Raw genomic sequence first — 13,784 nt, 5'->3', positions numbered from 1 at the left:
CAGGGGAAATTCCTTTTTAGCAAGTGAAGCAGGACTTACTCTGATGGGACTCAGTGAAGTGAATCCTGCCCCTATTTCTTATCTGGATTTCCACTTGGCCAGTTCAAGAAAAGAGCCTTCAGGTATTTCCCTCCCCCCCAAATTTAAAAACTGATTTGTACCCTTCATTGTTTATAATATATAAATATATATATATACTGTGTGTGTGTGTGTGTGTGTGTGTGTGTGTGTGTGTGTGTGTGTGTTCCATTCTGAAGGAAATCAGCCCTGAGTGCTCACTGGAAGGACAGATCCTGAAGCTGAGGCTCCAATACTTTGGCCACCTCATGAGAAGAGAAGACTCCTTGGAAAAGACCCTGATGTTGGGAAAGATTGAGGGCACTAGGAGAAGGGGACGACAGAGGACGAGATGGCTGGACAGTGTTCTTGAAGCTACCAACATGAGTCTGACCAAACTGCGGGAGGCAGTGGAAGACAGGAGTGCCTGGCGTGCTATGGTCCATGGGGTCACAAAGAGTCGGACACGACTAAACGACTAAACAACTAAACAACAACAATATATATATATATATATACACACACACACATGGTGGCGGTGCCCGCCCTGTGGAACGCCCTCCCATCAGATGTCAAAGAGAAAAACAGCTACCAGATTTTTAGAAGACATCTGAAGGCAGCCCTGTTTAGGGAGGCTTTTAATGTTTAATAGATTATTTTATTTCATTTTTCTGTTGGAAGCCACCCAGAGTGGCTGGGGAAACCCAGCCAGATGGGCGGGGTATAAATAAATTATTATTATTATTATTATTATTATTATTATTATTATTATTATTAGTGTGTGTGTGTACACGCACACACATATATAGGTTTTCTGTGTGGCTGGCTTCATGCACACTACATGAGAAACCACACATACAGATTCTGATGGTCCAGACTTGGCCCTCCAGCTGTTTGGAGACTACAATTCCCATCATCCCTGACCACTGGTCCTGTTAGCTAGGGATGATGGGAGTTGTAGTCCCAAAACTGCTGGAGGGCCAAGTTTGGCCGTGCCTGCTCTAAAACAAACCATTAGAATTGTCAAAATTTGGCAAGTGTTATAGAATGACACCTGGACACACCCAAAGTCAGTCTTTGTAATGGTAATGAGCATGAATAGAACAGAGGGTTAAATGGTAGCAATATATTTGCTCGTTAATTGATGGGGAAGTGGTTTTAAAAATACAGAAAAAGTTTTTTGGCGCATCACAAGCAACAGACTGAATAAAATAATGGCATGTTGTACCACCATTCTGCGAGTAACTCCAGGGAAATCTGTGATACTTAAGCATGTGGAGCAACCTGCTTTTGAGCAAATTAGCTTGTGTGCATGCATGATTCAATCAATAAGCTGCAACCTTTATCAATTAATAGTAAGATAATAAATGATAACAATAATAAAAGCTCCTTTTTATTAGTTTTAGGTGAGTGAAAATGGAGGATTTGTAACAGATAATGGTCAAAACAAACTTTGTCGCAACTTTAGCATTGTTTGCTCCCAAACCCAAAGGAACAGACAACTACAGACACTTCTGCGTGATAAAGTGCATTTAAAATTTCAGCAAGCGAAACTGGATGTGCAATAGAAGACAGAGGTCTGTTGTGCATAAACTTGGGATAAACTACAGTGCCCAGCTTCACCCACTCTGGAACATGAGGCAGGGTGGGTCCTCCTCTTTCTCAGGTACAGTGGTACCTCGGGTTGCATACTCAATCCGTTTCAGGGTGCCGTTTGCACCCTGAAAAGTATGCAGCCCGAGCGGCGCTTTAGCACATGCATGAAGTGCCAATAGAGTGCTTCTGCGCACACGCGAAGCATGCAGAGTGCTTCTGCACATGCTCGAAGCATGCAGAACGCTTCTGCGCATGTGCGCATGGCAGAACGCTTCTGCGCATGTGCGCATGGCAGAACCCGGAGGTAAACACTTCCAGGTCCGCTGTGTTCTTAAGCCGAAAGTATGCAACCCGCAGCATACTCAACCTGAGGTATGACTGTATGTCCAGCCAGATTTGTGCTCAGCCTCACTGGAAAGTGGTAGCCCTAGGAAAGACCAGTTGACAAGTATTGGCCGGGTCTGCCATCCATTTGATTGCCTTTATGAAGTGCGTGTATTTGGTGCTGGGCTCTAGATGGAGTTCCCTTTGGGTATTCAGCTTCCCCCATGTGATTAGAATCACATGAGGGAGTGAGGGGATGTGGTCCATCAGAGGTGTCTCTGCTGCCAGCTCAGCTACCCTCCATACCTTGGAAGGCCAATGCCAACTGGGCAGCAGGGAAACTTCCTGAATGGCTTATAAACCTGCACAACAAGCTGTGCCACTGTTATTGCCGTTATCCCCACAATCCAGATTTGTGGAGGCGAGGAGCAAAGCTGTGGGAACTGTAGCTTGTCTGACAAAACCATGCTAAATGCGGGTACAGAACAAGATCCACTTGTGCAATGGGACTTCTCCCCCTGCCCCGTGTAACCTCTAAACGTGGCTTCTCCAAACCCTGCAGAGCAGATGTAGGGGGTGGGGAAAAGTCCCGCTGAACCAGTGAACCTTATTCCATGCATCCAATAACTTAGCTTGTTGGTGAACTCAGCCACGATGCTACACCAGCTCAGCCAGTGGATATGAATTGCATGCATTACTTAACTGTGAGTATCCAATTATTTGTTTCGCTCAAGAGTAGCCTTCCTCAAACTTGTACCTTCCAGGTGTTTTGGACTACCAACTCTCATCAATCCTAGCAAGTATAGCTGCACTAGCCAGAGCTGATAGGAGTTGTTGCCCAAAACCTCTGGAGAGCACCAGGCTGGAGTGCTACAAATAGACACATCTATAGATATTTAAGGGAAGGATGAAATCCCATTCTTATGACGTCCTTTCACCAGGGAAGATAGTTGCTCCACACCACGGAGTTATTTTTCCCAGGTGACAGCTGGATCCATGTCACCTGTTGCCTGCTTTGTCTTCTCTGGGGATGGATCTTTGTGGCTGGATCGCTCTGCACTGTGGTGGATCCCGTAGCCAAAGTAAATTAGGAAGCCTACAGGCACAGCACATAAGAGGACAAGGTGAACCAACAATGCCCCAAACATGCCCTCCCCCTCACAAATATATCCGTTTTAGAGAAAGCTCCTTCACCTGAAATCACATTAGGACATTTAGCTCAGGTTAGCCAACTTGGTGCCCTACAGATGTTTTGGACTACAACTCCCACCAGCCCCACCAGCATGGGCAATGCCAGGGGATTATGGAAGTTGTAGTCCACAAAGACTGGAGGGCACCCTGTTGGCTACCCCTGATTTAGCCTATGGATGAAATGCTCTTCTGTAACTGTCATTTTCTAAGCACAAATTCTTTCACCGACTAATTCACACATACATGGATTTAATTTGATTTCTCTTAGTTACTCAGCGCTTGCTGACTGACTTGCCTTGTTGAACATCTGAACTGTCTCTGTTGAAAAGCACTGCATCTGAGGCAATGCAGTGTGATGTGAAAGCTCTGTCTCAGAATTAGATCAATGGTGGGCCCATTTAAACACATTGGTTTTATTTAATTTACGTACCCTGCTGCCTGGTTCCACCGAGTCCCCAGGTGGGCTACAGTGCTGGTACTGCAGTCATCAAGTGACCACCAGGTATGCATGAACAGGGCTGTCTTAAGTATATTTGGCCCCCTGGTGCCGTGGTGCAACGGATCCTTCCGGCGCCCCCACCCTGCCCCATTTCCCAGCACGGTGGGCGCAGCTCTGCAGCGCCCCCCGGCAGGCAGGCGCCCTGGTGCCCTGTGCCACCCAGCCTGGTCGTAGGGGCGGCCCTGTGCATGAACCAATTCCATGAGAAGGAGCCAAATATTAGAAATTGCAATGGTTGGTTCAGCAGTTAGACCAGCATCTTTGCTGCTGTGCTGCCTAATCCTGGCAAAAGAAGGAAGGGCAGGGGGTCCAAACACCCACCGTGGTGGTTAGGCCACTGCCAAACCTGATGTCCATCTTGTATTAGTTCCGATAAGAGCTATAGTAGGTAGCACTGCCTCATAATAAATTCAGATGACACTTACTTTCCAAATCATTATTTCCTGAAGTTCCCTGAATTGTGGCACATTTCTTAAAGGCTTACCAATAGCCATCCACACCATGTACCGAAGCCAGGTGTCGCCGCTGAGTTGGACCATTAGGTAGCTATTGACCAGGACACTGAGAATGGGCAAGAATGGCTGGCAGGGAACCTAAACGAGTGCAGAGATATTTTGAGATTAGACATGAACAGTACAAAAAGAATATTATTCCCTATTATGGCCCTTGGTAACTCTGAGAGAGCATGCAGAGAGAAAAGTGCTCCCATACCTGGAGTACTGGGCCCAATTTTGGGCCCCACAATTTAAGGAGGATATTGGCAAGCTGGCGTGCGTGCGCACACACATGCACACAATACACAGGCTGTGTTGGAAAGAGGAGGACAATGAGGAGCAGACAAACAGCCCTCAGGTCAGAAGCAAAGGTGGTAAGAAACAGATCTCACCCCACAGAGAAAAACCCCTGTTGACAGGTATTTCTCTACACACCCTTATAGTGCAATCCTCTGTGTTGAGTTACTCCTAGGTAGATGCATGCTTCCCGTGAACATTCACAACACGTCAAACATAGTCGTGAGGCTTGCTAGACAGTGTCAATGATGAAGTCTCTTCCTTACCGTGAAGTCTGCTGTCTTCTGGCTGTGTGGCTGCCTCCAGATGATTAGGGACACCACCAGAATCCCCAGGAAGAGGAGAACAAGGCAGGTGACACACCAGGCACCTCCAGATAACAAACATGGCAGTCCTGCTGTGCTCAGCACACACGTGATGCAGACTAGGACAGCTGGAGAGAAAATGGACTCTGAAAACCATGCTGTGAGGGGGGGCATCTTCCTGGAACAAAAGACCACCCCATGCACCACAACAAGTGCACTGGAAGAGAACTAATCAAAATGGCAAGGCTCAGTTGACCGGATAATGTTATGTACTTGTTTCAAGTGAGGCCTCTAATAACTAAGCAGGGCGATTCTTTATACTTAACAGCTCCTTGGTTGGTTTCATCCTGCTCCCTTAACTTAAAGACCTCATTTCTTATTGTTCCAATCTGAAGTTCAATTTCCACATCAGTTTGTGACTTCTTTCTTTATACCCTCATGAAAGTTCACCTGCATTTCAGTGAGAATTTTCTTCTAATTGTTGTTGTTGTTTAGTCATTTAGTCGTGTCTGACTCTTTGTGACCCCATGGACCAGAGCATGTCAGGCACTCCTGTCTTCCACTGCCTCCCGCAGTTTGGCCAGACTCATGTTGGTAGCTTCAGGAACACTGTGGTAGCTTCGAGAACAGCTACCGGTATCTTCTAATAGGTACCTTTTTATATGCAAAGTTGCCTCATATACACATTTTTTACAAAGCACATTTTCCTAATATTTATATTTTCCATTACCTAATGCATCGATGTATACATTCCTTGGTCACTGCATAACTTCTATACACTGCAAAATTCAAAGAAGTGCAAATTTCTACAGTGGCCGGGTATCATTTCCCAAAGCCTGAATCAGGCAAGTTTGCCTGTACCGTAAATGCAAACTGCATTCCCCCCTCCAATTGATGCTCCAATACTCACCAATGACAAGCACAGAATGGGACACTAGTGTGGAGGAGCTCTGGTTCGGGATCATCTGAGGATGGATGAGGAGGTCCACCCAAGCTATTCTGCTTGGGCCTTTCTTTTCTGGTGGGCCAAGGGAGCTGGGATCAGGTTGGTACCTGCAAAGCAAGTTAAACATCAATGAACACACCAGTCAGTATCCACCTTTTGTCTGGATTGCTTTGTCAGTGGGATCTGCAGCATCCCTGGCTGACGGTAGAAGTGGTTTTGGCAGTGCAAGGTTTCCAGGAATGTCCAGCTCAAAGAAAGCCTCAGAGAAGGTAAAGATGACATTCACTCACATGCAACAAGATTTTGAACAAAGAGATGCCAAGGGAGGCCTTGCAGACTGTGCCTTGCGATTGAATAATCTCTTTTATGATGAATTGTTCTTTCTTCTTTTATCATTTACTTGTGTGTGTGGTTAAGAAATCCAAAGGCTGTTCCCACTGATATCTTACTAGTTTCAAGGAGATAATTGCTACAAAGCAGATTAAACTATCAGTATGGCAAGGGCCTGCCCTGAAGTAATGTCATGACTGTTTAAAATGTGTAAAATAGAAGCTAGTCTAGTATGGTTTGAAATTCCACCCAGCCAATTTTGATTTCCCCTGCATTTCGTCAGGGCTAACCTGTTGCAGATCTCATTCCAGTGGTGAGTGCAGACAGCGTTGATAATGAAAAGAGCCACAGACATGTATTCTAGATTAACTAATCTGGAATAAAGACTGCCCTTGCTTCCATTTTCACCACAGCTACCTCAGAAGCCAGCTCCAGAAGGTGTTTTATTTATCCTACAATAAGTGGAGGATCTTTTTTTAAAAAGTAAAACAGACCAATGAAGCTACTGCTCTGGAATGACATTTATATTACATGGGATGTTGTCATGATGAGCACCCCATATCTGCATCAGAGAGAAATAAATAACGAACAACTCATTACCTGAGGAGAAGAACACAGACAGCTACTAGTGTGTAGGCCAGCAATGTCCCAATGGACATCATATCAATCAAGGCCCTCAGATCAAAAAGGAAAGCCATTAAACCTGTGAGAAGAAGGAAGAGGGTCTGTAGAAAACACCACCGAATATTTTCTGCTAATTCTTGTAGCCTTGTAGATGAAGATATGCTCTCCTGCAGAAACCCTTTCCCAGTGAGCTTCCCTCCCATCAAGGAAAGTACAGGTCTAGGTACCGCCTTTCAACGAAGGTGTCAGGGACTGGGCAGAGGAGGAATGGTGGAGACCACCTCCCCATCCTGACCCTCCCAGGGAGGAAGAAGAGGAAGACAGTATAGATTTACAGTGGTTTCTGGGAGGTCACAGCTCAGATGTAGATGAGGGGAAAAGTTGGGAAATAATAGGAGAGGAGGAGGCACAATCAGAACAGCAGCTGGCTGACACGGTGTCATTAGAAAGCATCCCAGACCCTCCCTCTTCCAGAACCCGGTGAGCCTTAAAAGTAGGAGAGCAACGAGCTCAAAGACAGAGGGCACGTAACAGCACCCGTAGAAGTGACGAATGAGGAAGTGGGAGAGATGGGGGGGGGTGGAGATTCACTCAGGACAATGCCATTATCTAAGAGGCTGGGTTCTATAGCCTCTCTCTGTAAATACTGAATAAAAAAGGACGGTAAGAAACTTTCCCTTGTCTTTATACTTCCTGGGCAACCAGCCAGGAGCCACTGACAGCATCCTGCCAGAGGGACAATTTACATAATCTTGTTTAGAAAGAGAAAAAGAAAAGAAATCCATCCATAGAGACTTTTTTGTCAGCTATAGCATTTTATCAAGCTAAATGTGGAAGGTACACCTAAGTGGTCTCTCATGTGCCGAGTTCGGCACTCCACTGCAATCTCCTTGAAACTGAGATATGAGATCATAACATGCAGCATTTAAATGATTGCTTTACCTTGCCCACATTCAATCCAAGACAATATTAGAAAGGAACCACAAAAATGGCTCAGTGGATTCACTCATCATGAGGAGAAGGTGTTAGGAATATTGGCTGGAGTCTCTTTCTGTTTCTCTCTAATATCAGGCAGGTAGGTGGCACAAGCGAGGAGAAGAGAGGAGGAGGGATCCAGAGGACAGAGATGCAGAGCAAGGTAAGAAGGAAGGAACTAGAGGATGGCAATGCAGGCAGGTGAGCAGGAGGCAGCCACGGCAAGGTGAGGAAGAGGGACCCAAAGGATGGAGATGTGATCAAGGAGAGGCGAGGAAGTGTGCCTGGGGTAGATGGGAGTTGCTTAGGTATAGTGGCAGGAGAGGTTGGCCAGGTGTGAAGGGAGGAGGAAGGGGTTGAGGTGGGAGGGTTGGTGGGTGAGGGAATAGATAAGGCTGGTAAGCAAACCAAGCAGGGGCACAGCCCCTAGTTGCTAATGAAAAGCTTGCATTTTACAAGCATACAGAGATACACCCTGGAATCCACCTGCAGCCATAGCTGCCAAGTTTTCCCTTTTCTCGCGAGGAAGCCTATTCAGCATAAGGGAAAATCCCTTAAAATAAGGGATAACTTGGCAGCTATGCCTGCAGCTAAGACTGATTCTGGCATGGGGAAGGTCAAGGAACTCTGGCAGTCTAATATTCAGTCCCACAGGCTGACTTGCTCTGTGTTGAAATGCTAGCCTAATGTCCCATTTCCAGACCTTTTTTAAAAGCAACTAGTGTTGCTTTCACCAAGGGAAAACCAACATGGTGCCCTCCAGATGCCATCATCCCTGACGATTGACCACGGTGAATGGTGCTGATGGGAATTGGAGTCCAACAACATCTGGAGGACAGAACGTTGACCATACTTGTGTGCACCCAAATATGACCCAGCAGGGGGTCTTCTTAGCTTCCTTATTTCATATTTAAACTAGATCAAGTCCAAAGTAGGATTCTTAGCCCATTGTCTACTGGCAGGTTCATTCTGAGGTCTAGTCAATGTTAGGGCCTTTTCCCATGCATACCTGCAACAGCTCCAGACACCAGAGTTGCAATCACTGGGCTCTGTCGGCTGCTCACTTTGGCCAAAGATTGGAAGAGGAGTCCATCCCTGGCCATGGCAAATAAAATCCGTGGCATCGGGAACATAGAACCTAGCAAGCTACACAAGAAGGCCAAGAAAGTGAAATTGTGAATTGTAGAGAGAGAGAGGAAAAAGAAAGAGGGAAGATTACTGTGTTTCCCCCTTATAATACTAGAGTGTGGGGTCAGCTAATTACATTGATCCAAAAGGTACCGTTAATTTATAAAACTTACTGCCACAGGATACAGTGACAGCCCTGGAAGTGAATTAGATGACTTCATAGAGCACAAGTCTATCAAGGTCAATTAGTCATCATGTTAGATAAACAGAACTTCTAAATACAGTACCACTAACTGGGGAGTAAACAGTGGGGAAGAAGGGTGTTGCTTCTATGCTCTGTATGTGGGCTTCCTGGAAGTATCTCTCTGGCCTCTGCTGGAATCAGACTGCTGGGCTAGATGGACCCTTGGTCTGACCCAGCAATGCTCTTCTTGTATCCTTAAAATGCAAGCATGGGGGAAATTGCACATCCTGTCCTTACCTGGTGGTCAGAGCACAGAGAGACCCCGCAGCCACAGCATATTTGGCCATGCTCCATCCATTGTATTCAAAAGCCACTGGCAGAGGGCTCATGGTGTCCAAAAGGTGGTAAGGCATCATCAGGGTCAAGGCAGCTGAAACACCGGAATAGGCTAAGAAGCAGATGAGCAGAGAGAGAACAATCCCCATTGGGATGGCTTTTGTGGGGTTCTTTACTTCTTCCCCTGGTAAACATAAACACAAGAAGATACACCATTCTGAAATCCACACGTTGTCTCACACAAGTGTAGTTAACCTGTCACTGTAGAGATTAAGCAAATATTTACATGGTGCTCCGGTTATTCCAAAAGGATTGCCTATGGGTTTCTGTTCCAACAACAGCAATGTCTAAGTCGCAACACATTCCACTCCTCTTAGGAGGGGAATTGGACACAGGAGCGCTTTAATAACAACTGGCTCCCTTGTGAGGTGAATAGATATTTTCTCCTTTCTTTATTAGCTGCCGGATGGGGTTATCAATCATGGACATTTTGTAGTTGTCTCCTCTCTTGCTTACCTGTAGTCGCAATGCAGTCAAACCCAATGAAAGCATAGAAACAGGTAGCAGCTCCAGCTAAGGTCCCACTGAAGCCATAGGGCATGAACCCTCCAGCCCCAAAGTCCCAAGTTCCATTGCCAGATTGGTTCCTGTCAAGGAAGGTGACATAAAGGAAATCAATGTCAGGAGGATCTGATTGGATATAGTTGGTAGACAGGTACAGCAAAGGAGGCAGGAAAATGGTAGGTGGACATGGATCTGCCCTACCATTAGGCAAAGTCAGGTAGCTGTTTGGGGATTTCATGAAAGGACAGCAAATAGATATTTAAATAATTTGTAGCCTTCTCTGTAGAAATAAACCGTAACCAGCCCAAGAGCTTGTGTAGCCATTCTCTTACCTAAATCTGAGGGTAGCAGTCATTAACAGATCATTCTTGCTCATCTTCCAATTCTTCAGGTCCCCTTTGATGAATCCACTGATTATAATGAATAGAAGGACAAGCACATTGACAGCTGTGAAGACTTTATTCACTGTGGTGGATTCTTTTACCCCAACTGAGAGGAGACCTAAGGAGTCAACAGATACAAGACATTTGTGATGCAAATGTCTCATTGCTTGGGCCTCACAACTATTATGGATGGAGGCCTGAGGCAGTGTCCTTTGCAAAGTACAGTAGATGTGAGCAGTTGCTGGTACCATATGGAAAATCTGAGAGCAGGGGTGTTTCCCAGCCTTACCTGAACTTGCCAATAATTGAATATTGGACCTTCTGCATGCAAAGCATGTCCTCTAGTCCTTTACTACTGGACTTTGCATGCAGAAGGTCCCATGTTCAATTCTTGGCAAGTTCAGGTAAGGCTGGGAAACACCCCGGCTCAAAACCATGGAGAACTGTTAAAGAACAAGTGGCAAGTCCAGCAGAAACAAGAAAGACAGCAACAGAGTAAATGCAAAATACCTGTCGGTAAAGGTAAAGGGACCCCTGACCATTAGGTCCAGTCGTGACCGACTCTGGGGTTGTGTGCTCATCTCATATTATTGGCTGAGGGAGCCAGCGCACAGCTTCCAGGTCATGTGGCCAGCATGACAAAGCCGCTTCTGGCGAACCAGAGTAGCACACGGAAATGCTGTTTACCTTCCCGCTGTAGCGGTACCTATTTATCTACTTATACTTTGACGTGCTTTCGAACTGCTAGGTTTGCAGGAGCTGGGACCGAGCAACGGGAGCTCACCCCATTAATTTCTCCGACCCTACTGTGGGTGACAATTACAGGGTTTGGAAACTATACTGAGATGTTAGTATTGTTCAAAACCAATTTGCCAGAGTTGCATTAAGTCCATGGTGGGAAGGGAAAAACTCATTACATGTATAAAATTTAATAGGCAATCTCCAATGTAACTGGTGCAGGGTGGGTTTCAAGGATCCTTACAATAGTAAAAATAAATTTAAAAAGATCAGTACAAACATACCTGTCAGTAGGACAATGAGGCAAACAGCAAAGATATCAGGGTATTCAGCTAGTCCCGGAGAGGTCATGGCCATATGGGTGCTGAAAAAGGTGCCAATCCGTTTGCCCAGGAGCTCATCGAAAGTAGCACTCCATGCTCTGGCTACACTGGAGGTACCTGTAGAGAATCAGCCAGTTTAAAAATAGCACTGCCAAATATGGGTACAGTACATTGAGCCTTAAAAAATGAGGGATATTGCAGGGACCTGAGTGCTGTTCTATGTATGCAGGTATAAAGTATCAGCTTTTCAAGGCTTATGGACCTCTGATGGTCCGTGCGAAACAGCAGCATTCTCAGGTATAGGATTTCCATTGTGTACTATGAAGCTGTGCCCTTTTAGCATTCTCTTTCAAAGGAATATGAGCAGCACATACATTATCTACCACACTACAAAGGCAGGTAGAGCATGTCTTTCTTCTTGCCTCCGTGCTCTCCCATTTCACCCCTTTGCTGCATAATTCTTTTTTTCTCATTCTGTCTTTTCATCTCAGTTTATTGCCGGGGTGTGTGTGTGTGTGGGCAGTTTTTACACTCATCCTGCTTTTATAGGGAACACTGAATTTTTGACAGTCCAGACGGCACATTACCTATGTTATGTCAAATAAAAAGTATAAAATAAAAAGCTGAATGAAAACCCACTTTTTTGCAAATCGGGAACGATGCACCCACCATGATGTGAACTTGCAGTGGAAGCTCTCTCTCTCTCCTATCATATAAGATCCCCCTGGACAGATCCCTTAGAAGTCAAATGAGCAGCAACTTTTAGCTATTAGACATCGATAGGGTTTTATTTTATCATTTAAAACATTTCTGTACTGACCTTCATTGGATGAGGGCAGGGTACAAAACGTGCCAGATAAATATGTGTCTTAAATGACCACAATATTTTCAGTAGAAAAAAACACCTCTGCACGAGATATGTCCTGTCACTGTATCACATTGGAGGGGGGTCATCTTAAATAAGTGTATACTGACCTATTCTCCTCTACTGACATTTTGTACTCGCATATGGATTCTTCATGATTTTGTGCTAATCATTTTTTCAAATGAATAAATGACTGGCTGCCAGCGATTGGTAGTGGACGTTCTTGTGCCCACCACATCGCTGGAAAACTGCAGACTAAATACACTGAGGCCCAAAAGAAATAGGGGGTCATTTCTTGACAGGAGATGCATCATTTGTTTCCATCCACACTGTGTCTAGTCTAGGGGTTGTGTTCAACATTGTGCTTTGGTGAACAGTCCCTCAGTGCAAGGATTTCTCCTTCTGCAGCAGAACGTTCTCTGGTTCTCTTCCATGAATTTGTTCTGTGGGTTCTCCCAAGCCTCCAGAGAAGATATGGGGATAGTGTGGAGCACACATCCCCTTGCCCTAGCACTAATCCTTGCACTAACAGAAAAAAGTTAGTTGAATGCTACCCTGGTTTTCCAATGATGAAATTGGCATGAACGGATGTGGTTGTCAGAAACATTCACAAGCAGCTGCCTTATATTGAGTCAGTTCTACTGAGCAGACCCTTCTCTGACTGTCAACAGTGCTCCAAAGATTGAGAATAGGACCTTTCGCAGCCCTACTGGAAATACCAGAGTCTGAACCTGGAACCTTTTGCATGCAGAACATGTGCTCTGAGCTACAAATTCAACTCACATCAACTTTTTTTTTTTAAAAAAAGTTCTGCCTGCCTAGTTATTCTTTCTTAGGCCCATCTCTTATCAATGAAACCACCTGGTAGATGTCAAAACACAGAAGCCCAAAACTTGTTTATACCAATTATATAGGAGAGCAGCAGGTTCCAGCCGGTGACAAATGCCCACAGCTCTCCAACTGTTATGTAGCTGTAGAGATAAGCTGATCCGGTCAAAGGCACCCGGGCTCCAAACTCAGCGTAACACAGTCCTGCCAGGATGGACACCAGAGCAGCAATCAGAAAGGAAATGACAATACTGGGGCCCGCGCTGGTCTTGGCTACTTCTCCCGCCAAGAGATACACCCCTGCACCCAAAGTACTGCCCACACCCAGAGCCACTAAGTCTGAGGTGGAAAGGCAGCGACGCAAGTTCGATTCTCTACAGGTGCAGGCTGTTATTCTTTTTCTACGGGAAACCATTTGATAGAAGGAGAGCACGGAATCCGAAACCGACATCTGAAAAAGAAAGAATCCAAAGAGTTCATAAACACTGGTGCGACTATAAAAACAGCAATGACATCAGCAAACCCTCCTGACAATCTGCCTCAGTTGTGGTTTGGACTGGATGACCTTTGACATCCACGAGAATGAAATAGCAAGCATAATATCCCTCCAGCAAGGGCCTTTTCGGTGGTGGCGCCTGCCCTGTGGAACGCCCTCCCAACAGATGTCAAAGAGGAAAACAACTACCAGACTTTTAGAAGACATCTGAAGGCAGCCCTGTTCAGGGAGGCTTTTAATGTTTAATAGATTATTGTGTTTTATCTTTCTGTTGGAAGCCGCCTGGATGGGCGGGGTATAA

General features: G+C 45.5%; 1 protein-coding gene across 1 annotated transcript; it reads right to left on the bottom strand.

Annotated features, from left to right (window-relative positions):
* Positions 1–1,429: 1,429 nt before the first annotated feature.
* Positions 1,430–13,438, bottom strand: LOC118080028 (cationic amino acid transporter 2-like). The gene is made up of 11 exons (XM_088664352.1): positions 13,063–13,438; positions 11,256–11,411; positions 10,183–10,351; positions 9,803–9,933; positions 9,248–9,470; positions 8,648–8,784; positions 6,640–6,742; positions 5,674–5,816; positions 4,725–4,891; positions 4,152–4,260; positions 1,430–3,073 (listed from the first exon to the last, which is right to left on the bottom strand). The coding sequence occupies exons 1-11, from the start codon at positions 13,436–13,438 to the stop codon at positions 2,946–2,948; spliced, it is 1,842 nt and encodes a 613-aa protein (XP_088520478.1). The 3' UTR covers positions 1,430–2,945.
* Between the last annotated feature and the right edge of the window lie 346 nt (positions 13,439–13,784).

Source organism: Zootoca vivipara, chromosome 2, assembly GCF_965207765.1.
Source record: "Zootoca vivipara chromosome 2, rZooViv2.hap1.1, whole genome shotgun sequence".
NCBI classification, from domain to species: Eukaryota; Metazoa; Chordata; class Lepidosauria; order Squamata; family Lacertidae; genus Zootoca; species Zootoca vivipara.
This window is presented reverse-complemented; position numbering and strand designations above follow the sequence as displayed.

Bases quoted from the DNA above. Each gene is read 5' to 3' on its own strand.
- LOC118080028 (XM_088664352.1), bottom strand. From the start codon at position 13,438: ATGTCGGTTTCGGATTCCGTGCTCTCCTTCTATCAAATGGTTTCCCGT. The intron at 4,892-5,673 runs GTGAGTATTGGA...TTTTCTCTCCAG, and splicing joins CCATTCTGTGCTTGTCATTG to CTGTCCTAGTCTGCATCACG. The intron at 4,261-4,724 runs GTAAGGAAGAGA...GCACTCGTTTAG, and splicing joins AGAAGACAGCAGACTTCACG to GTTCCCTGCCAGCCATTCTT.